The 26,207-nt window shown below is 44.2% G+C and overlaps 1 protein-coding gene across 1 annotated transcript in view; it reads left to right on the forward strand.

Moving 5' to 3' along the window:
- The first annotated feature begins 3,236 nt into the window (after positions 1-3,236).
- Positions 3,237-26,207, forward strand: part of LOC102788964 (junctophilin-1-like) — a 39,779-nt gene continuing 16,808 nt past the window's right edge. The window contains exons 1-3 of the mRNA XM_087850616.1: positions 3,237-3,868; positions 21,502-22,261; positions 26,050-26,168. Of these exons, the coding sequence (XP_087706742.1) occupies positions 3,490-3,868; positions 21,502-22,261; positions 26,050-26,168 (1,258 nt within the window). The 5' untranslated portion in view covers positions 3,237-3,489. The remainder of the gene's footprint in view (positions 3,869-21,501; positions 22,262-26,049; positions 26,169-26,207) is intronic.

A 26,207-nucleotide genomic window follows, 5' to 3' on the forward strand; every position in this document is an offset into this window, starting at 1 on the left:
AGGCCCCTCTTCTGTGGAACCAGCTTCCAGTTTGGATTCAGGAGACAGACACTATCTCTACTTTCAAGATTAGGCTTCAAACTTTCCTTTTTGCTAAAGCATATAGTTAGGGCTGGACCAGGTGACCCTGAATCCTCCCTTAGTTATGCTGCAACAGGTGTAGCCCAGCAGTCCCCAGTCCCCGGGCCACGGACTGGTACCGGTCTGTGAGTCGTTTGGTAGCAGGCCGCAAAAGTTGAGGATCAGGGGTGAAATTTATGGTTTTCAGGGTTTTCAATCATATTTTTATCATTATTGTTTTTGTCTTTTTTATCGTTAACTCTGTTTCCCTGAGTCTGTTCCCATGTGTTATGAATAAATACTTTTTCTGGGTACCGGTACCAGTTTTATTTTGTTGTATTTATCTGCGACACTGGTCCATGGCACAAAAAAGGTTTGTAGCCTGCTGCGGGATACCCAAGACGTGTTGTGTTTAAACATCACACTGCACTGAATCATACTTATTAATCTCTGTCTCTCTTCCACAGCATGTCTTTATCCTGTCTTCCTTCTCTCACCCCAACCAATCACAGCAGATGGCCCCGCCCCTCCCTGAGCCTGGTTCTGCTGGAGGTTGCTTCCTGTTAAAAGGGAGTTTTTCCTTCCCACTGTCGCCAAAGTGCTGCTCATGGGGGGTCATATGATTGTTGGGTTCTTCTCTGTATGTATTATTGCAGGGTCATCTGTACAATATAAAGCACCTTGAGGCGACTGCTGTTGTGATTTGGTGCTGTATAAATAAAATAAAATTGAGTTGAATCACATATGCTTAATTTTTGTATGTATATATGAAAGAGAGAAAGTCTGAAAGAGCTGCTTTGCTTCTGTGTGTGTTTTCTGTTCGTGGTAGCTGAACTGTAACAATCATGTTTTCCAGCAGATGGCGCTGTTTGACAGAGCATGAATATGGGAGTTCATTGAGATGACTTCGGATACACAACAGGTAAAATGAAGCATAGTGTTGCTGCTTTATTGCACATGTTTGAGTTTATAAATGCAAATTGTTTCCCGACTTTTATTCTGAAATAACCTGGGACAACGCTCTATTTTTGCAACAGTTTTGTTTTAAATGAGATAGCAAAGAGTTAATTGGCCTTGAACAATCAAGACATCACAGTCACATTGATGTGTGTGACTGTACTAGTAATACAGTCACACACATCAATCATTTTCAATGAAGAAGGAGGAACATGAAGTTAGCATTCAAGTAGTTCAGGACCAAAGTTCTGTGAAAAATGTATTCCAAAGTCAGTGCTTTAGGAATTAAAAGGGAAAGTAGCAGCCAGGTGCCGAATGATAATTAAATAAACTTGATTCATGTATCCTCTGCAAGTGTGACCACCTTTATAAAAGCAGACTTTCTTGCTGGTCTGGTGAATTCAGGCATGTGTTGTCAATGCAGTGCCAGATTTTCTCCAGGAGTGGACATCCTAGAAAGTTTACCCCAAGTTCAGATCAAGCAAAGAAGGGGGGGGGACAGCTAAATCTCAGACTCTACGGGCTTTAGTTACCATGATAAATGTGCAGAGTTATGACAGTGCAGTCAGAAAAGTAATGAATAAGTATGGCTTGCTTGGAAGATAAGATAAGATAAGATAAAACTTTATTCATCCCTCGGGTGGGTTCCTCTGGGAAATTTGTTTGGAAGTGTTACAATACAATACAATACAATTTTATTTATATAGCACATTTAAAAAACCACAGGTATGCCAAAGTGCTTCACAGAATGAGTTAAGAGCAATAATAAATACAAATAAAATATACTAACAGGCATGTGACATAACCAATAATACACCAGGCATAGTAGGCACCAGTGAAGTCCACACACAGTGCTGAGGGTTAAAACATTATAAACATTAACAAAGTGATGAAGATAAGTTCCAGTACACTAAAATGTGGGCTCTAGGAGGCGGGAAAACAAGGCTAAACAAATAAGTTTTTAATCGAGATTTAAAAGATTGAATTGAATCAGACAACGATGTTGTGAGAAGAAAGCCTCATCTTTTGAAAAAGAACATGACAGCACAGCTTACATTTCTCTAAAGTTGCATGTGGAGAAACAGCAACCACTTCTGGGACAATGTCATTTGGATGGATGAAGCCAAAGTGATTTGGTCATAGTTTGGTCATAATGCACAGCACCACACTTGGAGCACATTAACTTAAACACGTCATAGCACCTCTCAAGCATGGTGGTGGAGGGGTGATCATTTGGTTTGATTTACTGTCACAGGGCTTGGGCACCTTCTTATTTAGTCGAGTATGAATTCTATTTGGACAAAAGCATCCATGAATGTGAGGCCTGTCTGACAGCTGAAGATTGGGCCAACGGGACAATCATCCCAAGAAAACCAGCTTATCTGAACCAGATCAGCTGAAAAACACTCATGGTGTCACAATGGCCCAGTCAAAGTCCATACCTCAACCTAACTGAAGTGTTGTTGCAGGAAAAGCTGTGCATAAACGAATGCCCCCCAGACTACAATGTACTGAAAAATACTTAAAATTCCTCAACAACAGTGTGAAAGATTAAGTCAGACAGCAAACAATTACTTCAAGTTATTGCTGGTTCTACAAGTTACTGAGTCATGGAATGTAACTAGTTTGTCACAGTACTCTATTTACTCACGTGAGAAACTCCAGGTCCACAAACATGCATCCACTTGAGTAGCAGAAGAATGCAGAGCACTACATCAGCTCAAGACTATCATCTATATTAACTGTATGCTTAAGGTTCTGTATGGTCAGTGTTCATTTGTAATTTTACTGCAGCCTTTGTTACTCACCAGGATTTCATCCTTCCGTGTTTACTAGATCACAAACTATCTGAACTAAGTGACACAAAAATAAAACTGAGGAATGAAAACGAATACTGTTTTTGACTTGGGAAGAAACAAACTACGATATTTAGGGAATATGCTGCCGTTTGTTTCACATTGTTTAAGCTTAAGTTATGTTACTAAAATTATACATAACTAGATATTAATAATGTAACGATGTACAACTTGAAAACTATGAAGGCATTCCTGAATGTTTATGAATATTGAAGTGTCCCAATTAATTTTACCTGATGTAATCAGATTCCACCCACGCAACAGGTCGTGATATTATTTTGAAAAGTCAAACAGGAAGCAAAGTACTATTTGATCACTGACAGCTTAGAACTAAATGACTTGTGAGAGACGAGTGGGGGGGTTTCCAGTACGCGGTATGGAAGCGGCTGTGGCAGCAGTGGCGATTGCTCCCCATCCTTCCACGTCCCTCCTTCAAATCCCGGCACACCGCTGCCAATGAGTCCCGCTGCCGGTACACGCTGCTCCTTCATATCTCCGCCCAGAACTCCTATTCTGACCTGGACCACACTGTCAGTCTTACATCACTTTTAACAGCAATTCGCAAAATCGGAACGTCACTGCCAGCTACAGAGTCACACTTACCCTCAAGTTCTGAATGACGGGCGGTCGATTCGACTTTGATGATGGGGGGACCTACTGCGGAGGGTGGGAGGATGGCAAAGCCCACGGCCACGGTGTGTGCACCGGACCCAAGGGCCAGGGCGAGTACTCTGGCTCCTGGTCGAACGGTTTCGAGGTAGTTGGCGTCTACACCTGGCCCAGTGGGAACACGTATCAGGGTTACTGGGCGCAGGGGAAGAGACACGGGCTCGGGATTGAAACCAAAGGGAGGTGGATTTACCGAGGAGAGTGGACTCATGGGTTAAAGGGCCGTTACGGAGTCAGGCAAAGCGTAAACACGCCGGCCAGGTACGAGGGTACCTGGAATAACGGCCTGCAGGACGGGTACGGCGTGGAGACGTATGGTGATGGAGGTAAGATAAAACAGTGCACAGGTGAGACTGTTCTTCAACCAAACTCCCACCCTTTTCTTCTGTACAGTAGTTTATCTTACACACTATGATAACGAATTAGTGTGTGCGTGCGTGCGCGTGATGTGACAGCACACTCTGGAAATCCCCACCTGGCCTGATCAAAGATACACCAACCAGCCCTCACGTTAAACATAAAAAACAACTAAAATGCTAATTTTTAATTGTTTATGTGGCCATGATGTGTCCTCTGTGATAGGTGGGGCAGTTCCCTGCTCTGAAAATGGGGATTTTAAATGGTGGTTGTTTCATTCTAACCCAAATCAAAGGGTGATTAAAGGATTGCAAGGGGACATCAGGTCACACATAATGTTTTTGTCACCATCAACTAAAATGCTTGTGCTTACTAGTGATGTTCCACTAATTTCTTCGTTGACTAACCTCCCAGTGTAAAACTAGGGAACACTCAGTGAGTTAAATGTGAAAGCTGTTTAATAGAATATGTCAAAAACTAATAACAAAGCCGTTTAAATCATTGATCACGTTCTTCAATAATGAATCATGCCGGTTAACTATGTGGCACCTACACCGTGCCTCATCAACGTTACATGTTATATTTCTGTGAAGGTCCTCAGTCATCCAGGTCATCGTAGTCTAAGGAGCTTGGAGAGAAAAGCATCTGGACTTCTTTAAGTTGCTTGAAGACGTTAGGGGGTCCATTGTCCCTCCCACAGGGCTTAAATCTGGGACTCTCCACCATCTGACCCTAGATCTGAAGAAGCTTCTTAGATGAGAGGTGAAACGTCTTCAAGCAACTTAAAGAAGTCCAGACGCTTTTCTCTCCAAGCTCCTTAGGTTACATGTTATACTCCAGACAATGAAGAAGAAGAACACTTAAAACAAACAGATGTTAAATATGAAAACATGTTACTACAAAAGATGTTCACGTATTACTAAAATATGACAAATTAACCACTGAAAAACTCTGTGACGGAAAAGTGTGCCATGCATTATGAATGATGGACGATGTTTGAAAATCCATGACAACTGTTTTGCTAAAAATCAAAAATAACAACGCAATAAATCATCCAGACATTTTCTCCTGCTTATCTGAAGACAATTATCCCTTTACCACACCTTCTCATTTAATGTTTTTTTACTTTCATGTCTATTTACATTGTAGATTCTCACTGAAGGCTTCAAAACTGTGAATGAACACATGTAGATTTATGTAGTAAACAAAAACCTGCCAGTTTCCCGTCTAAAAATCTGTTTTCTGCATTATTCGCTTGCTTGTTACGCACCGGTCTACCGCTGTTTACAGCGCTGTGGGCCGCTGTGTTTTCCTTTTACTTACTTCTGACAAGAAAGCCTCGTTTCTGCTCTTCAACACTGAACAAATTTAAATTTTTTAAAATTGCAAAACTCTCAGCTGTGTCTCTAATAAAACCTCTGTAACTTTGCTCTGCTTCACTTCAGCAGCACCAGGAAATGTTCATATGGTGATTCTTCATTTTTGATCTACTGCAGAATATTTTTATAAAATCCCAGGCCAGGAAAATCTCCTTCATGTTTTTCTGTGTTTTATCCTCAGTTACTTTGACACAAAGGCATCTGCTGTGATGCTCACACCTTTGGTAAAGTCTCGCAAGTGTCAGCTTTCTTTTTATAGATATAAAAATATGGAAATGTACTGATGCATGATCTGAATTATAATATTTTTGACTGTCTGAGGCGAAATTTCCCCGAATTGAATCGAATCATGGATCGAATCGATTCGAGAAATCAGTGACGATACCCAGCCCTAGTTTCTAGTTTCTAGTCACCCTTGCATTATTTAGTCTACCAGCCTAAATACATGGCTTGGCTTCTGTTTCATGACTATTTACATTGTAGATTCTCACTGAAATTATGTAGTAAACAAAAGTGTGAAACAACTCAAAACATGTTTTATATTTTAGATCCTTCCTAACAGCCGCCCTTTGCTTTGATTCCTGCTTTGCTCACTCTTGGCGTTCTCTCCATGAGCTTCATGAGGTCGTCACCTGAAATGGTTTCCAACAGTCTTGAAGGAGTTCAGAGATGCTGAGCACTTGTTGGTCCTTTGCCTTCACTCTGCGCTCCATCTCATCCCAAACCATCTCCATTGGGTTTATGTCAGGTGACTGTGGAGGCCTCCATCACTCTCCTTCTTGGTCAAACAGCCCTCACACAGCCTGCAGGTGTGTTTGGGGTCATTGTGCTGTTGAACAATACATGATGGGATGTTGCTGCAGGATGCTGTGGTAGCCATGCTGGGTCAGTGTGCCTTCAGTTTAAATAAATCTCCAACAGTGTCACCAGTAAAGCCCCCACACCAGCAAACCATCAACTCCATGCTTCACAGTGGGAACCATGCATGTAGAGACCATCCATACACAAAGTGGAACCAAAGGTCTCAGATTTGGACTCATCAGACCAAAGCACAGATGGTCTAATGTCCACTCCTCGTGTTTCTTGGCCCAAACAAATCTCTTCTTGTTGTTTTTCCTTAGTCGCAGTTTCTTAGCAGCTGTTTGACCATAAAGGCCTGATTCCCACAGTCTGCTCTGAACATGTAGAGATGTGTCTGCTACTGGAGCTCTGTGTGACATTTATCTGGGCTCTAATCTGAGCTGCTGTTAACTTGTGATTTCTGAGGCTGGTGACTCGGATGAATGTATCCTCAGCAGCAGAGGGACTCCTGGTCTTCCTTTCCTGGGGCGTCCTCATGTCAGACAGTTTCATCGTAGTCTTGATGGTTTTTCTGACTGCACTTGGGGACACATTCAAAGTTTTAGCAGTTTTCTGGACTGACTGACCTTCAGTTCTTACAGTAATGATGGGCTGTTGTTTCTCTTTACTTAGCTGATTGGTTCTTGCCATAATATGAACTCTAACAACTGTCAAACATGGCTGTCAGCTGTGCACCAACCTGACTGCTGCACAACACAACTGATGGTCCCAACACCACCAATGAACCCTGACAGGCTCACCTGTGAGGTGAAACCATCTCAGGTGACGACATCATGAAGCTGAGAGAAGGCCGAGGGTTTGCAGCTGCGTGGCTTCTTTCTTGAATCTAAATTATAAAACATATTTCGAGTTATTTGTCTTTTCTTTTTTTGCTACATAATTCCATATATGTTGCTTGATATATTTGATGTAATTAATATATATCAACATATGTACATATATTGTGCATATATAATGTATATGTGTGTGTAATCATCACAGCTGCACAGAAAGATTAAATTGATTAAGTTCTTGCTGCAATCTTGGTGTTGCTGTTTAATGCTAATGCTCTGTGTTAAAACTGATAAAATTAAAAAGCTTGATTTTTGTGTCCACTTCTGACACCATCATGCCACAAAACCAGAGTTGGAAATCCATTAATGTTGTTGCTTAATTTTATTGCTTGAATGGGCATTGGTGATAAATCGCCTACATATGCAACTGAAATCAAATCAGTATAATTTGTCAGCTCAGTCTGTAATTCTTATATGGCACTTTGATATTTCAGAAGGCCTTCTGCTTCTAGATTATGATAGTTTTTTTCTGTAAAGCGGATGTAGGTGGTATTATGAAAGGAATATAATCAAAGACTGGCTGAATAGACCTAAATGACAGAAATCATAACAGTTTTACAGTTATGTATGCAGTTATTCATAGATCTTACAGAAACCAGTCTAATCTGGTGTTTTCAGTCGGAGGCTTATGCCTCATTGCAAAGTAGCTGCTTGGAGTTATGTTTGGCCATCCAACAGACTTCTCAGTGTCTCGAGTTACTTCAGTCTTTTAAAATAGAACATCCTGACATTTTACAGCTGAAAGTACCAGTGCCACAGCTCTCCTAATCAGGCTACAAAGCTAACTGTTTTTTCACTTAATGTCAGACACTGGTCGTCGTTTTAGAATCGCAAAAACTCCCAGCTGTCGAAATCTTTTCTTAGACTCAAACATTTTAAGAGACACATACAGTTATTTGGCTCCAGTTGTGCTTATTGTTCATTTTTTGACTTCAAGACAAGCTCCAATGATTGCAGAGGTGCACAGGGTGTAGGATTTGGAAACTGAGCAGAGGATTGAAAATCAGCATGTATTTGAACTCATAGACAGTTAATACATGCAGCACAATAGCACACTATACTTGGTAAATGCAGGGCAGCACAGTGGTTAACTTTTTTCTTTATTATGATTGTAAAGAAATCTAAAATGGAATTAGGTTGCACTTAACAATGAATATAAAAATATGTTATAATATAAATATATTTCTTTCATTCACGCATATTAAACATGGAAAACAACACAAGACCACCAAAATACATATTTTGATTTATTCCTGTAATTACTGCATGTTTATTATGAGGTGTGCTTTCAGTTCACTGTTTATGATGGTAGTGACTTTAAGGTAAACACTGTTGGTGAATCGTCTGGTGCATGTTCTAATCGATGTTGTCCTGAAGTTAACAACAATTTTTTTCTAACAGCGGGAGATGAAGATGTCTTCCAGGACAGGTAGCTGTTGGTTTGTTTGTCTTTTTGTGTGCTGCAGAGCTGCTCCCTTACTATAACAGAATGGCATAAGTGCAGACACCTCAGTGGAGTTCTGGTAGAAAGACGCCAAGAGATTTACTTCTTGAGCAGTCTAATGGGGGCATTATGCTCACTGTGTCATGGGTGTGTTGTGGTGATTTTGGCCTCACATGTGTCGCCCACAATCTTTGTGGTGCATCGGCGGATCATGCTCCGCTCGCTTTCTGTAACCCGGGTCTTTGTGCTGCATCCACCGCAGTAAGCCGAAGACACGACTGTACAATCGTGTCAGTTTTTACCACCATTTTCTTTCCAAGCTCCTCGGACCACCACGACCTGGGTGACTGTGAATCTACACAAACTGTCACGATCCTGGGTCTTATGACCCAGTATTTTGAGTTTTAGTTCTTTTGATGTTTATAGTATGTTTAAGCTTATTAGGTTTCCTATGTTCATTTGCTTATTAGCTCCCCCTTGTGTTTTCAACCCCTGTGAAGTCTCCCTTGCCCTTCGTGTGTTTCATGTCTGTGTGTCTTATGTTGTCATGTCTGCCTCTCATGTTTCCTGTTTTATTTTGAAGAGATCTCATGTTTTTATATTATGGATTATGTTTTGAGTCCTTTGTTGTACTGTTTCTTGTTTCCCTAGATTTCAGTTATGGTTATCATAGGTTTAGTTCTTTGGCTTTGTAATACGGCTTCCCTGTGTTCAATGTTGTGTCTACTGTGACCTTTTTGTACCATGTTTCTGGTCCCTATGTTCTGTCCTCTCAGTTGCTGTTAAGTTTGCATGTTTAGAGTTCAGTCAGTGTGTTTCCTGTTTTACTTTGAAGGTCTACGTCTCATGTGAGTGTTTCTAGTTTTGCTTCCCTTGTCTCGTCCAGCCTGATTACTCCCAGCTGTGCTCTCCTTCTGTGTCTCATTCCCTCGTTATCCCTCTGTATATTTAAGCCCTGTGTTTCTCTTTGTCAGTGTCGTAGTCTCCCTCATGTTTCCTTGCGTGTAAGTTTAGACATGTCCCAGTTTAGTTTTCCATGCCATTCTGCAATAAAGCAGCTTTTTGAGTTTAATTTCATTGTCGTGAGTTTTGCGTTTGGGTCCTTCTCCTGCCTGTACACAGCCGAAACCTGACACAAACAGTCAGTTTAGATATTGTTTGCAAACTGTGTAGTTTTGTTTTATTAGATTTTTAATTGACTTGAACTTTTTCTTTGTGCTTCACCTTTTTTTTTCTGGAGAAGACTTTTTCAAGAATACAGCTTGGTGTGTGTTTTTTCTGTTTTGCCACCATCATTCAAAGCAAAGGTGCACTTAACAAACAAAGTGGAAGTGACTGGCAACAACAGCAACTCAGCCATAAAGTGTTAGGCCACATGCAAGCTGTTCTACCTGCAAAGGGTGGGCCGACATTCTATTAAATCATCTGGATTAAGAATGGGTTGTTGCTCAGGTTCATATGTGTGTGAATGCCAACAAGGAAATTCTTCTGCAGAATATAGTGTAGATTAGGGAATTTAAATTGATGTCCAATACTGACAAATTGTTGCATCCTAAATGTTATGGGGACATTTGCCTTCAGATGGAGCACTGTTGTTTAAAAACATAAATCTGCTAATTTAGACACGAACACTATTAGAATGAAAGAGCAATTTAGCTTTCTCTGAAGGGTGGATGGGCTGTCCCTCAGCGACACAGTGAGAAGTTCAGTCATTCGGGAGAGGTTCAGAGTGGAGCCCGTACTCCTCCACAACCAAACGATCCAGCTAAGGCTGTCACCTCGTGGGCACTAGTGATGGGTCGGTCGCGAACGAAATGGCTCTTAGAGCCGGATCTTTGACATGAACGATGCGAGCCGGCTCCTTATCGCGAGCCGTGAGGTTTTTTCTCTTTCTTTCTCTCACCCTCACCCTCTCTCTCCCTCTTTTATTTATTTGACTATATATGAATGCTTGTGTATAAATACACAAACAATACACACATGCTTTCAATTGTGTAATTTAAGTGATCTAGGTAGCTCTGTTTTGGAAGTTCAGTTAATGCTAGAAATGTGTTTTGGAGTTTGTACGTGCTTTGTCTCTAGTAGTGATGGGATTTCCGTCTCTTTTTAGTGAGCCGAACCGAAGTCTTTCGGCTCCGAACCGGCTCTTCAGGTTGTTTTGTTGCTTTAATTAATTTATTATTAACAATAATATAAAATTATGCACAAAAGGAATTACTAATGAGAGACAAAACACGTACAAACTCCAAAGCACATTTCTAGCATGAACTAACAGAACTAACAAAAAGAAGATGCATATTCTCTGTCATATGGGCCTGCATGAATAAACTTTCTGAATCCTTTATCATCTGCAACTGAAAATAGTTGTGGATGATTACTATACCTTTCTAATGTGACATTGTTGTTCCTGGCTCTCTCTCTCTCTCCCTCCTACTCTGTTCCTGTGCTACTGAGTGTAACTACCGCCCCTCCCCCCTCTGCCCAGCTTAAAGCACAAGGCTCGCGTGCGGAGCGAAGCGGAAAAAAAGTGCGAGAGAGGGTGAGAGAAAGAAAAAAAAAAACCCCAAAAAAACCCCACGGCTCGCAATAAGGAGCCGGCTCGCATCGTTCACGTCAAAGATCCGGCTCTAAGAGCCATTTCGTTCGTGACCGACCCATCACTAGTCTCTAGGGGCCGCCGCATATATTTATATATAAACATATATAAATAAAACCACTTTTTTTTTTTTACATTAGTAATTCCTTTTGTTCATAATTTTATATTATTGTTAATAATAAATTAATTAAAGCAACAAAACAACCTGAAGAGCTGGTTCGGAGCCGAAAGAGCCGGCTCTTTTTAGTGAGCCGAACCGAAAGAGCCGGATCTCTAAAAAGAGCCAGAAATACCATCACTAGTGGGCACGGTGTTTCAGCCGGGCATGCCAGTTGGACCCAGAACACACTGAAGAAATTGCATCAATCAACTGACCTGGGAAAGGCTCAGGATTTCCTCAGATAAGCTGAAGGAGGTGGGTGAGAGGGAGGCCTGAACTTTCCTCCTTCGGCTGCTACCCAGCAGCCTGACATCAGATAAGTGGAAGAAAAAACGCTGAATGATTTATTGATCTGTTATTTCAGATTTTAACTTTTACTGAAGTGGTTTTAGACCCTTATGAAAAAAACACCGAGGGAACAGTTTACCCTGCCCGGGATAGGGTTACCGGGGCCCCGCCCTGGAGCCAGGCCCGGGGAGGGTGCCCGAGGGCGAGCGTCTGGTGGCCGGGCCTTAGTCCATGGGGCCAGGCCGGGCACAGCCCGAAGAGGAGACATGGGCCCATCCTCCCGCAGGCCCACCACCCGCAGGAGGCGCCATAGGGGTCGGGTGCATTGTGTGCCGGGTGGCGGCCAGGAGCGGAGACCCTGGTGGACTGACCCCCGGCTACCAAGACTGGCAATAGGGACATGGAATGTCACCTCTCTGGTGGGGAAGGAGCCTGAGTTAGTGCGTGAGGTTGAGAGGTACCGGCTAGATATAGTCGGGCTCACCTCTACGCATGGCTTGGGCTCTGGAACCAGTCTCCTGGAGAGGGGCTGGACTCTGTCTCAGTCTGGAGTTGCCCCTGGTGAGAGGCGGCGGGCTGGGGTGGGTATTCTAATATCCCCTCGGCTTGCTGCCAGTACGTTGGGGTTTTTCCCGGTGGACGAGAGGGTTTGTTCCCTGCGCCTTAGGGTCGGGGAACGGGTCCTGACTGTCATCTGCGCTTATGCGCCGAGTGGCAGTTCGGAGTACCCAGCCTTCTTAGAGTCCCTGGGGGGGGTGCTGGAAGGTGCTCCACCTGGAGACTCTGTTGTCCTGCTGGGAGACTTCAATGCTCACGTGGGTAATGACAGCGAGACCTGGAGGGGCGTGATTGGGAGGAACGGCCTCCCTGATCTGAACCCGAGCGGTGCTTTGTTATTGGACTTCTGTGCTAATCACAGTTTGGCGATAACGAACACCTTGTTCGAACATAAGAGTGTCCATAAGTGCACGTGGCACCAGGACGCTCTAGGCCGTAGGTCGATGATCGATTTTGTAATCGTATCACCAGACCTGCGACCATATGTTCTGGACACTCGGGTAAAGAGAGGGGCTGAGCTGTCAACTGATCACCACCTGGTGGTGAGTTGGATCAGGTGGCGGGGGAGGACGCTGGACAGACCTGGTGCACCTAAACGCGCAGTGAGGGTGTGCTGGGAACGACTAGCAGAGGCCCCAGTCCGCGAGATCTTCAACGCACACCTCCGGCAGAGCTTCAACAGCATTCCGAGGGAGGCGGGGGACATTGAGTCCGAATGGACCATGTTCAGCGCCTCCATTGCCGAAGCTGCTACATTGAGCTGCGGCCGCAAGGTGGTTGGTGCCTGCCGTGGTGGTAATCCCCGAACCAAATGGTGGACACCAGAGGTGAAGGGAGCCACCAGGCTGAAGAAGGAGTCCTATCGGGCTTGGTTAGCCTGTGGGACTCCGGAGGCAGCCGACAGGTATCGACAGGCCAAGCGGAATGCGGCTCGGGCAGTGGCTGAAGCAAAAACTCGGGTGTGGGAGGAGTTCGGAGAGGCCATGGAAAAAGACTTTCGGACTGCCTCGAAGAGGTTCTGGCAAACCGTCAGGCGTCTCAGGAGGGGAAAGCGGTGCTCTACCTGCACTGTGTATAGTGCTGGCGGAGCGCTGCTGACGTCGACTGAGAAAATTGTCAGGCGGTGGAAGGAATACTTCGAGGACCTCCTTAATCCCACTGACGCGTCTTCCGAGGAGGAAGCAAAGTCTGGGGATGAGGGGAATGACCCGCCAATTTCCGGGGGCGAGGTCACTGAGGCAGTTAAACAACTCCTTGGTGGCAGAGCCCCTGGTGTTGATGAGGTCCGCCCCGAGTTCATGAAGGCTCTGGACGTTGTAGGGCTGTCCTGGTTGACACGCCTCTGCAATGTTGCGTGGAGATCAGGGGCAGTACCCGTGGATTGGCAGACTGGGGTGGTGGTCCCCATCTTCAAGAAGGGGGACCGGAGGGTGTGTTCCAACTACAGGGGGATCACACTCCTCAGCCTCCCCGGGAAAGTCTATGCCAGGGTGCTGGAAAGGAGAGTTCGTCCGCTAGTCGAACCTCGGATGCAGGAGGAACAATGCGGTTTTCGTCCTGGTCGCGGAACACTGGACCAGCTCTTTATCCTCTCGAGGATACTTGAGGGTGCATGGGAGTTTGCCCAACCAGTCTACATGTGTTTTGTGGACTTGGAGAAGGCATTCGACCGTGTCCCTCGGGGTGTCCTGTGGGAGGTGTTGCGGGAGTATGGGGTGTCTGGCCCATTGCTACGGGCCATTCGATCCCTATACAACCGTTGCAAGAGCTTTGTTCGCACCGGCAATAAGTCGGACTCGTTCCCGGTGGGTGATGGGCTCCGCCAGAGCTGCCCTTTGTCACCGGTTCTGTTCATAATTTTTATGGACAGGATTTCTAGGCGCAGCCAAGTGGCGGAGGGCTTTCGCTTTGGTGGCCTCAGAATCTCATCTCTGATCTTTGCAGATGATGTGGTTCTGTTGGCTTCATCGGGTGAGGGCCTCCAGATCGCACTGGAGCAGTTCGCAGCCGAGTGTGAAGCAGCGGGAATGAGGATCAGCACCTCCAAATCTGAGGCCATGGTTCTCAGCCGGAAAAGGGTGGAGTGCCCACTCCGGGTCGGGGATGAGTTCCTGCCCCAAGTGGAGGAGTTCAAGTATCTCGGGGTCTTGTTCGCGAGTGATGGGAGAAGGGAGCCGGAGATCGACAGACGGATTGGGGCTGCAGCTGCAGTAATGCGGACGCTGCACCGGTCCGTCGTGGTGAAGAGGGAGCTGAGTGTAAAAGCGAAGCTCCCAATTTACCGGTCGATCTACGTCCCTACCCTCACCTATGGCCACGAGCTGTGGGTAGTGACCGAAAGGACGAGATCGCGGATACAAGCGGCGGAAATGAGCTTCCTCCGAAGGGTGGCTGGCCTCTCCCTTAGAGATAGGGTGAGAAGTTCGGCCATCCGGGAGGGGCTCAGAGTAGAGCCGCTGCTGCTCCACATCGAAAGGAGCCAGCTGAGGTGGTTTGGGCTGACAAGGATGCCCCCTGGGCGCCTCCTGGGTGAGGTGTTCCAGGCATGTCCCACCGGGAGGAGGCCCCGGGGCAGACCCAGGACACGCTGGAGAGATTATATCTCTCGGCTGGCCTGGGAACGCCTTGGTGTTCCCCCGGACGAGCTGGAGGAGGTGGCTGGGGAGAGGGAGGTCTGGGCCTCTTTGCTTATGCTGCTGCCCCCGTGACCAGGCCCCGGATAAAGCGGATGAAGATGGATGGATGGATGGATGGATGAAGTGGTTTTAATGAAGTTTCGTACATCATTCATAAAGCATGGCTCAATGTGCTACACTTTTTACTTGCTGTTCAGTTTTTTGGATGTAGATTTGTCATAAGATTTTAGTAATATGTGAACGTCTTTTGTAGCAACATGTTTTTATTTACATGTTTATCACATCATATTCAGTTTAAGTGTTTTTCTTCTTCTTTGTCTGGAGTATAACCTGTAATATTGATGATGCGTGATGCTGCACAGTTAAGCGACTGAAAAATGTGATTAATGGTTTCAAATGCCTTACAGTCTTTGACATTGTCCACAGTTGTCAAATTTAACTTGATGTCTGAGTGTTTCTTAGTTTTAGACTACTCAGCTAGTCTCATTTTCCCCCTCATTCAGTCAACTAAGAAATTCGTTTCCAGGAACATCCCCAGTTTATATACTGTTAATACTCACACCCACACCCCAGAAATCTCTATCAGCATTTGCCGCAGTGATTCTGAACATGAAATAAAGCTTAAAATAGAGATACACAAACTTCTAATTGACTGTTGCGTTAATAAAACCATCCAGTTCAAATATTTTTGTTATTTCCCAAAAATTGGGATATTTTTATTGTCTTGTGGGTGAAAAAAAATTTTCATTTCGGAGTACAAAGAGACCTACAATACAACCGTGTGTTGGAATAAAAACTCTACAACATTAAGCCCAGCACCCAGTTTTAAACATTGCTAACACAACAGCTGCACTGATGATGACGCTGGCACAGTTTAATGTGGAGCCATTAGTGACATGGCGAGCTCAAGTTCAGTAAAAAAAACATAACATGTTTCTAGCGTCCAAGACAGCAGCACTGTTTCTGTAATCACCATTAAAACCTTTACTGTGAAAAAGCTGTTGGGCGTCTTTCATCATAGCAACCATCAACAAACTCGGACATGAAGACTTTGTAGCTGCTCAATCCACCACCGTTTGTTTTACACAGCGAAAAATCTTCCAAGAAAAAGAGTAAAGGTACATTTTTTTTTCATGCCTTAGTTATTTCACTTTGACTAAGATTATTTATATATTTTTTGCATTTAAGAAAACATAACATTTTAGCACGGCACATAAATACAATCACAGGGTTTTGTTTTGTTAACAGATGTTTTTTGCACTTAAACTTAAACGTTGTAATTTCTAAAATAGAAACTAGTGAGCAGTTCATTTTGAAAAACCTGTGTTTTTTCTCTTTTGAATATTCATTACTATTCATTAATAAGACAAAAGTATTTATTATCCGTGGTATTTTACTTTATTAAGTCATGGAATAATCGATAGATTACTTGATTACTAAAGATGACAATATTTGTTGTTATAAATAGGCAGTCTTGTTGTTAAGTGATGACTTATCAACTCAGATAAGTCTGAGCTCAGTCTGGGGGGAGTTCTTTTTTTCTCCTCGTCTTTCCCCATGTTGTGCATTTTCCATTGTTTTTCGGTTCCAGGTCGCTGCTCGTGCGGCTGACCGGCCAGCTACCTAGCCTGACCGGTCTCTCCAATGTGATGTTTGTGTATTGTATGTACGGTCGGCAAGGTCAGTCTCGTAATTGCCCCTTGGGAATAAATAAAGTCTTCTGAATCTGAATCTGAATTTTCAGGTCCAAGCCTTTGCTGTGCTAACTGAGGCATTGTGATTAACTTTTTGTTACGGTTTGTCATGAGGACTCACACGCAGGACTCCGAGATAGGAAGCTTCACAAGCAATTTATTTACACAGTTCACCGAATGTATATACGAATGTGCAGAAATACTGCTATGTACAAAAGTGTGGAGACAGGGCTCCAGGGAAATCCAGGGAAACAGACTCTCGCTCCTCTTCCAATAATCCACAAACACGATCAGGCTAGAGAGACCAGGTTACACTTGTGACACATGGAAGACATTGGGAATCCGCGTATTCCGGGGCAGTCTTAGATGGACAGAAACAGGGTTAATCGGGGTGTCAATTTCAAACGGGCAGATAAAGGTGGGAGATAGTTTTTTGGAATCGGACCTGAGTAGGATGAACCTGGCAGACAGCCAAACCTTCTGTCCGTTTGGCCATTTGTCTGCGGATGGAAACTGGAGGAAAGACTGACCTGACCTCTGACGACGTTACAGAATTCCTTCCAGACGCGGGGCCCCTGTCTGAAACGATGTCTGTGGGGATTCCATGGAGGTGTAAAACGTGGTCAGTCAGGAGCTGGGTGGTCTCTAAAGCAGAGGGGGCCTTGGGGAGGGCGACAAAATGAACAGCTTTAGAAAAGCGATCGATGATTGTGAGAATGACTGAGTTACCTGATGAAGGTGGCTGAACGGTGATGAAGTGGATAGCAATGTGCGACCAGGGGCGGCTTGGCGTAGGCAGTGGTTGGAGTAGGCCGGAAGATGGCTGATGGACGTTGTTGTTTTGGGCACAAGTGGCAATTCCTTCACAGACATCTTTGGCAAGAGAGTGCCACCAGGCGAAGCGCTGAAGGAAGGTAATGGTGCGGTGGACCCCAGGGTGACAGGTGAGCTCAATGTAGCACTCGTGACCTAGCAGAGCTCACGAGTGCTACAAAGAGTAAACCTGGAGGGCCCGTTCCGGGACCCGGTTCTGTTCAACGACCCTCCCTAATGGAAGATTTGATCTCCCAGGTCAGGGTCCCAATAACACACGTGGGAGGGAGAATGGGGGAGTCCTGAGCTGTGTCTTCCAAGGCAGTGAATTGGCGTGAGAGAGCGCCGGGTTTGACGTTATGAGAGCCAGGTCTGTAGGTGATCGTGAACTGGAATCTGGTGAAAAACAGGGCCCACCTGGCTTGCCTGGCATTTGGCTGTTTAGCTGACTGAATATACTCCAAATTCTTGTGGTCCGTCCACACCACGAATGGCTGGGCAGTGTTCTCCAGCCAGTGATGCCACTCCTCCAGGGCGAGCTTGATGGCTAGCAGTTCTCGGTCTCCCATGTCATAATTTCCTTCTGCGAGGGAGAGACGGGAGAGACGGGAGAGACGGCGAGAGAAGTAAGCACAAGGGTGAAGCTTACCACTTTGTTGCCGGGAGAGCACGGCCCCCACTCCGGCATCCGAAGCGTCCACCTCCACGACAAACTGTAGACTGAGTTCTGGTTGGAAAAGGATGGGTGCCGAGGCGAAACGTTGCTTCAGATGAGAGAAGGCTCATCCCAGCAGACAGGAACCTTGGGTGAGTTGAGTTAAGACTCCATAGCGGGTAAAGATTGCTCTGGGGGTTCTGGAGGAGCCGGTGCGGAAGAGGTAGATGGTACAGGCGCCAGAGCTTCGGAAGCCGGTAACTGGAGAGACATGCAGAGGAGGTGTGGATGGGCGTTGAGCGAGGGCTTGGGTGAGCATGGCCAGTTGCTGGTTAGTGTGCTGTAGCATTTGTTTGTGGCGTTCCAGAATTGCTTCCGGGGTGAGGACAGGCTGCAGGGTGGGGGTTGAGTCTGCTGAGTCCATGGTTGGCTGGATCGTTACTGTTACGGTTTCTCGTGAGGACTCATATGCAAGACTCCGAGATAGGAAGCTTCACAAGCAATTTATTTACACAGTTCACTGAATGTATATACGAATGTGCAGAAATAGTGCTATGTACAAAAGTGGGGGGACGGGCCTCCAGGGAAATCCAGGGAAACGGACTCTCGCTTCTCTTCCATTAATCCACAAACATGATCAGGCTCTCTTTCTCCAACTATCACCACACGGGAAACGGGGAAAAGGTCAAGGGAGTCTGTACACAGGAAAATGTTTGTTGCTCAGAAACACAAAGGGGAAACTTAGCTGGCAACTTGACAACACTAACGCGAGTCAAACACAACGTTCCAGCGAAGAACAGCAGTCATCGCCTGGCTTAAATACTGGTTGCGTTAATGAACCTCAGGTGCTTCCTCCTCTGAGGGGTGTGGGCCGAGGGCAAGAACCCACAATGAGGAGAGAGAGAGAGAGAGAATCAGCGCCCTGCTGATCCCCCAGGCCGTGACCTTTTATTGAGATCAAACCAACCCTCTTCTTACATCTTCCCTGTGCTACTGTGATTATATTAGCAAAACCACAGCTCTGTAGCTAGCCACCAGCCACCATCATTACAGTCCATCAGCTAGCTTAACTTCATTAACTGTCTAGTCAGTGTGTTATTTTGTTTCCTGTGTATTCGTTTACTTTCCAAGTTACAGTAGAGCCGTATGATGCCTATTCACTGAGAAACTGTCAGTCACGTGTAGTTAGCCAGTGAGAGTGGATTTCAGTCATATTTGACCCTCCTCATCACATCTTATTGTATTTTTTTTTTTTAAACCAAAGCTTCAAAATGGACTTCAGAAGCCAATGCATGACATCACAGTAGCTCACTACCTACCGTCATATTTTATATCATCTATGGTGGCATTTGATTCTACCAGGCAAACTGTTAAATAATCTACAGGGTGGGCCATTTATATGGATACACCGTAATAACACGGGAATGGTTGGTGATATTAAAGTCCTGTTTGTGGCACATTAGTATATGTGAGGGGGCAAACTCCTCAAGATGGGTGGTGATCATGGTGGCCATTTAGAAGTCGGCCATCTTGGATACAACTTTTGTTTTTTCAGTAGGAAGAGGGCCATGTGACACATCATACGTATTGGTAATGTCACAAGAAAAACAATGGTGTGCTTGGTTTCAACGTAACTTTATTCTTTCATGAGTTATTTACAAGTTTCTGACCACCTATAAAATGTGTTCAATGTGCTGCCCATTGTGTTGGATTGTCAATGCAACCCTCTTCTCCCACTCTTCACACACTGATAGCAACACCGCAGGAGAAATGCTAGCACAGGTATCCAGTATCCATAGTTTCAGGTGCTGCACATCTCGTATCTTCACACCATAGACAATTGCCTTCAGATGACCCCAAAGATAAAAGTCTAAGGGGGTCAGATCGGGAGACCTTGGGAGCCATTCAACTGGCCCACGACGACCAATCCCCTTTCCAGGAAACTGTTCATCTAGGAATGCTCGGACCTGGCACCCATAATGTGGTGGTGCACTATCGTGCTGGTAAAACTCAGGGAACGTGCCAGCTTCAGTGCATAAAGAGGGAAACACATCATCATGTAGCAATTTCAAATATCCAGTGGCCTTGAGGTTTCCATTGATGAAGAATGGACCCACTATCGTTGTACCTCATATACCACACCATCACTTTTGTTGGTCCAGCAGTCTTGGAGGATCCATCCAATGTGGGTTAGTGTCAGACCAATAGCGGTGGTTTTGTTTGTTAACTTCACCATTCACATAAAAGTTTGCCTCATCACTGAACAAAATCTTCTGCGTGAACTGAGGGTCCTGTTCCAATTTTTGTTTTGCCCATTCTATAAATTCTGTGCACCGATCTGGGTCATCCTCGTTGAGATGCTGCAGTAGCTGGAGTTTGCGATTTGCCTTTTTGCCATTTGTGAGTAGCTAATATCCGCCGAAGGGATGTTCGACTAATGCCACTCTCCAGTGACATGCGGCGAGTGCTACGCTGTGGGCTCTTGCTGAATGAAGCGAGGACAGCCACTGATGTTTCTTCATTAGTGACAGTTTTCTTGGGTCCACATTTTGGAAAATCCAACACTGAACCAGTTTTACGAAACTTAGTAAGCAGTTTGCTGACTGTAGCATGGGAGATGGGTGGTCTCTTAGGGTGTCTTGCATTGAAATCTGCTGCAATGACCCGGTTACTGCGTTCACCAGATATCAACACGATTTTGATCCGCTCCTCACGTGTTAACCTCTTCGACATGTCAATGGCTGTGAACAAAGAGAAACTTGTAAATAACTCATGAAAGAATAAAGTTACGTTGAAACCAAGCACACCATTGTTTTTCTTGTGACATTACCAATAAGTTTGATGTGTCACATGGCCCTCTTCCTATTGAAAAAACAAAAGTTGTATCCAAGATGGCCGACTTGTAAATGGCCACCATGGTCACCACCCATCTTGACGAGTTTGCTCCCCTCCCTCACATATACTAATGTGCCACAAACAGGACTTTAATATCACCAACCATTCCCGTGTTATTATGGTGTATCCATATAAATGGCCCACCCTTTACTTAAACATGGAGTCTGCCTCACAGTGTTTTACACTTCACACGTGTCCTGGATATGTCATGCTTAAGCACATCTGTTGAACACTTTTGGATATGGTTATAATCACTGATACATTTACACAATTATATGATAACGACTTTGTAGATGGGCAGCCTGTTTATGGCAGTTGAATGTTGTACAGTCTCCTGACACATTGCTAACATTTCTGTTGGCTAGGAATGTCACCTAAGTTGTCAATAAAATAAAATTATATTTTTACTCTACCTCTGCAGTGACTTTTTTTTTTTTTTAGCTTAGTATCCTACGCCGTCATAAAGTAATGTCGTGTGGTACAGTATTTGTCTTGCTATAAAGATGCATGGCCAAAAGGTTGATTAAAATGACTTTCATTCGACTATATAAAGTAGTTGGTTCATTGATTCATTGTTGGAGCTCTAGTTGCATTCTTCTTTGCATTCTTGATCTTTTTTATTTACTTTGGTAGCCTCTATCACTCACTTTGTATTCTACACTATGAGCTTTTGATCACTGCCTATAATATGTTGAGTTATTCTGTATATGCTTTTTGTTCTGTCTGCTTATTTTTTATGCTTTACTCACAGTCTGTCTTCTCTCTGTGTGTCTCTCTGCTACTGCTGTAGGCACGTATCAGGGTCAGTGGAGTGGTGGCATGCGTCACGGCTATGGAGTACGTCAAAGTGTTCCTTATGGCATGGCTTCTGTCATCCGCTCACCTCTACGAACTTCGCTGTCTTCACTCCGCAGTGAGCAGAGTAATGGTACAGTACTGCGTGACAGCCTATCCGATAGCCCTGCTGGCACACGTGGTGGTTTTGTGCTCAACTTCCAATCAGATGGAGAGGGTTCAGAGAAGAGAAAAGGTCTTTTTCGCCGTGGCTCCTTTTTTGGTAGCCTTCAGCGACTACGCAAATCTGATTCACGCTCATCAATTTCTAGTAAGCGCAGTTCAGCACACAGTGACACTACTATGAGCCGCATCAGTTCAAGTGACGCCAACTCTACCATTAGCTTTGGAGATGGAGACCCTGGTGATGACTACCTGCCTCTTGAGGACAGTGTGGATGCTACCACCACCGAGTCGTATGTGGGCGAGTGGAAAAATGACAAACGCAGTGGCTTTGGTATCTCTGAGCGGTCTAATGGCATGAAATATGAAGGCGAGTGGTTGAATAATAAACGCCATGGCTATGGTTGCACCATCTTTCCTAATGGGACGAAGGAAGAAGGGAAGTACAAGAACAATACGCTGACCCGGGGTATCAGGAAGCAGCTGTTCCCACTAAAGAATACCAAGACCAAACAAAAAGTGGATCGTGCCATTGAGGGAGCAGTGAGAGCAGCAGCCATCGCCAGAACCAAAGTTGAGATTGCCATCTCCAGGTAAAATATCCTGAGAACCATAAGGAAGTTACAACTACTTTTACCCCCTTTTTCTTTACTATATTGGAAGTATATTGGGTAGTATATACTCTACAAAATTTTATCCATATTTTATCTATACTATTGTCAGGGCATATACTGCTCATTATTAAATACTATTAGTAATACTCTTAATACTACTCTGCATATTTTGGCTTGACACAAAGACATTTTATTGCTCATTTTGACACACTGGCTTACAAATGTAATTGAAACTTCATAGTAAGCATATGGTACTTAGTATTTAAGTGGAATGAAAAACTATTTGCTGCTTGTTAGTTTGGGATTTTCTTTCATATTTGTCACACGTGTTTCAGATGATCAAATATATTTTAAAACTGGACAAAGATAACCCAAGTAAATACAAAATACAGTATGGACTGGTTCTTATATAGCGCTTTTCTACTCTGTCCGAGCACTCAAAGCGCTTTATACAGCTAATTCATTCACCCAATCACACCCATTCACACAAGCACTTCTAAGCTTAAGTGCTAAGTATCTAACATTCATACTCCGATGGATGCATCGGAGAGCAATATGGGGTTAGTATCTAAGGATATTTGGCATGCAGACTGGAGCAGCCTGGGATTGAACCACCGACCTTCTGGTTAGTGGCTGATCCGCTCTGCCACCTGAGCTACAGCCACCCAGTATGTAAATGCTCATTTAGTTTATTAAAAGAAAAAAAAGCTATCCAACCCTACCTGCCCTATGTGAAAAAGTAACCGTTAAATCCCCAAAACCTTTGGAAAAATATTCTGTCTAAACTTTTTTTAAAGGGTTGAGTCTGGTTACATCTGGTGTAAAACTAACACACCATTTCAAGCCTGTTTTTCAACAGTTTTAACTGCACATCCCCCATCTCAAATATCATCAGCACCCCTAAATGCCCTCCTCCCACTGCCTCACTGATCTGACCTCCTGTGACACCTGCATATTCACCTGTACTCCTAACCAACCCCTGAAGTCCCCACCGGTCAAGCCAACACCAGCATCACTTCCACCTCAATCTCCTCTGCTGGCATGCATCTCAGCCCCAGAAACCCATTTTAGATGCCATACCTAGAATCTACTGGAGCCACTCACTCAATTTTGGGCACAGTGACCCGAGTATTCTGATTACTACAGGGACAACAGTAGCCTTCAGCTTCCACATATTTTCTATCTCCTCTCTTAGCCCTTGTTATTTCTCAGGTATCTTGTTCCTATTTCCTGATGTTGCTATTGCTACATCTTATCACTACAGCCTTCCTCCTCTGCTTGGACCCAACTACTACGTATGTCTGGCTGGTTAGCCTTGGCACTTCCAGGCCATACTCAGCAACGGTGTTCCTGCATACTATGCCATCCACTTCATTATAGCGTTCCATGTATGATCTGCCAACTAGTATTTATGATCTTTGCTGTTCTTGCTCCTTTTCTCTCTTGGGTTTCTGCTGCCTGAGGTATCACCAAGCACCATCTTTCTGATGTACTGATGAATTGTTGTTGTTGTTCTTACATCCTGGATAGTAATTCTACACTTACTATTCGTTGGCCTGGATTTGGTATGAAACCTTCGATACGTGGTAAAGGCTTTTCTTTTTTTAATGTCAGTGGTTTCTATCTCCTCCCTTGGCTAGCTTATTATTCCAGCTGGGTATCTGGCAGGGCTTAGGTGTTGATTACCTTGTTCTTCCTATTCAGCAGACTCCTCAGGATTTGCCTTGCTCTTTGGTGAAGGCAGCTTCTCTAGTGGCCTCTTCATTGTTCAATTCACCTCTTGTATTCCCATGTAATTCTAGCTATCCTCAATATCTGCAACATTGCATTTGGATAGTGCAGTCTGCTCAGTTCTGACTACTTTCCATCTTCTTGTTGTTCAGGCTTACGTAGAACAGCAGCGGGGACAGGGTAGGGCTGTGTGATATGGCCTAAAATCCGTATCACGGTATAATTTGAAGCAAGTGCGGTAACGATATACATTGCGATATATTCTTTTCTTCCGTATAACGTATTTTACACACTATAAGGCACACTTAAAATCCTTTAATTTTATCAAAAATCGTCAGTGCGCCTTATGTGTGAATTCTGGTTGTGCTTACTGACCTCGAACCGATTTTATGTGGTACATGGCACGCAGAAATCTGTCAAAAATGTTTCAGTACGACTTTGGTAAGCTATGAAGCCGCACCGCTTGATGGATTGCCGGAGCATTACGGCTGCCGTATTCAGGAGCCTCGCGGAGTGATCTGGGTCCTAAACTCCGTCTCCTTCAGGTCCCAAAGTCAAACGATCACTGAGAGTTACAAACTCTCTAAATTCTTTCCAGTGTTGCCAACTTAGCGACTTTGTCGCTATATTTAGCGAGTTTTCAGACCCCCTTAGTGACTTTTTTTCTAAAAAGCGACTAGCAACAAATCTGGCAACGGCAAATGAAGGCCGCATGAGCGAAGCCGCTGCTCCAGCACTGACTGTAACGCAGTCAGTTCTTCTTTTACTGTTATGCTGTTTTGTGGATCACAAGGTTTAAAACTACTTATAAACATATACACACACCCACACACAAAGTAACTCCACCAGAGTGCCAATTTCGGGTCATTTTGCAGGTGTTCTGGGAATCCATCCTACCTCAAAAAACATCCTACCCAATGTTTCTGCGCAGACGCGGCGCATGTGCACAACACCAAAGCCGAATTAACTTCTTTTTCCTCTCACCCATCTGAAATACTTCTTAAGGCATACTTCTCAAATGTTGCATCACTTTGACCTTCAGATACTAACCCCAAGTTGCTCTCCGATACATCCATCAGAGTATGCATGTGTGTGAATGCTTAGATAGAATGCACTTAAAGTGTAGAAGAAAGTGCTTGTGTGCATGGCTGTGAATGGGTGAATGTGATCTATATAAGTGCGCTATATAAGAATCAGTCCATTCACCATTTTAAGTCTGGATGTGCTGAATAGTGTTCATTAAAATTGATGCATATTTCTAATCAAATGCGATACCCATGTAACCCTCTACATAATTTTAATGTTTTTTTTTCTATACTGTTCCATTTTAATCACCCTTTGGTTTTTACCTCTTTAGCCAGTTTGGCAGAAATACTTTGTTAGATTGACAGAGAAACCACATTCCTCAGTACAGCACCAAGAAAGCTCTTAGGGGTTTATACCCCATCTCTAAGACACCTGGGAAGCTCTTGGGGGGGTAAACAAACATATGTGTTAGTTTCCTCATAATTTCATCATTAAGGAGATAAAAGAAGTGAAGTTTATTCGAAGTGTTGAACAAAAAATCTGATATATTTTCACTGAACCTTTTAATATGAAATCAAAAGAAATGAGTGAAGAGGGCAGGAAAAATAAATAAAATGTACCAATTGGAGAGATAACAAAAACAGTCTGGTCCATTCCTTTAGAAAAATATCAAATCAAATCAAATAAATTCAGCAACACTAAAAGCCCTGAAAGACCCCTCAAGGCAACGAAAGTAGATATTTACAAAATCCTTTCCTTGATTAAGAGAAAAACTCGTCAGTTACTAGCCAAGTCAAAAACACACAAAGATGAAGGCTTATCGTTGTCAAAGTCTTCAATTAAGAGAAATGTCCAGCGTCACATTTCTTCACAGCTGCCTTGCATATCAATGCTTTTTAGAAGCCCCAGACGGCAGCCCCATGGAAACTATTGAAACACTTCCAAATAAACCAGACAGCACACTATGCTGTGAGTATGTTAGTTACTAATGAGTATATGGATTCTTGCAGGACGTCCCATGCCCGGGTCAAAGCAGAGTGTGCAGATCAGGCTTCACAATCAGCCTGCCAGGATTCTGATATTGCCCGAGCTGTGGCCAGGGAGCTCTCCCCATCTTTCCATCAGCCAGGTACTGTAACACCTGCACATGTTGTAGAGCTGTTGCTTG

This window comes from Neolamprologus brichardi, chromosome 14 (genome assembly GCF_056152115.1).
Source record: "Neolamprologus brichardi isolate AB-2024 chromosome 14, ASM5615211v1, whole genome shotgun sequence".
Taxonomy (NCBI): Eukaryota; Metazoa; Chordata; class Actinopteri; order Cichliformes; family Cichlidae; genus Neolamprologus; species Neolamprologus brichardi.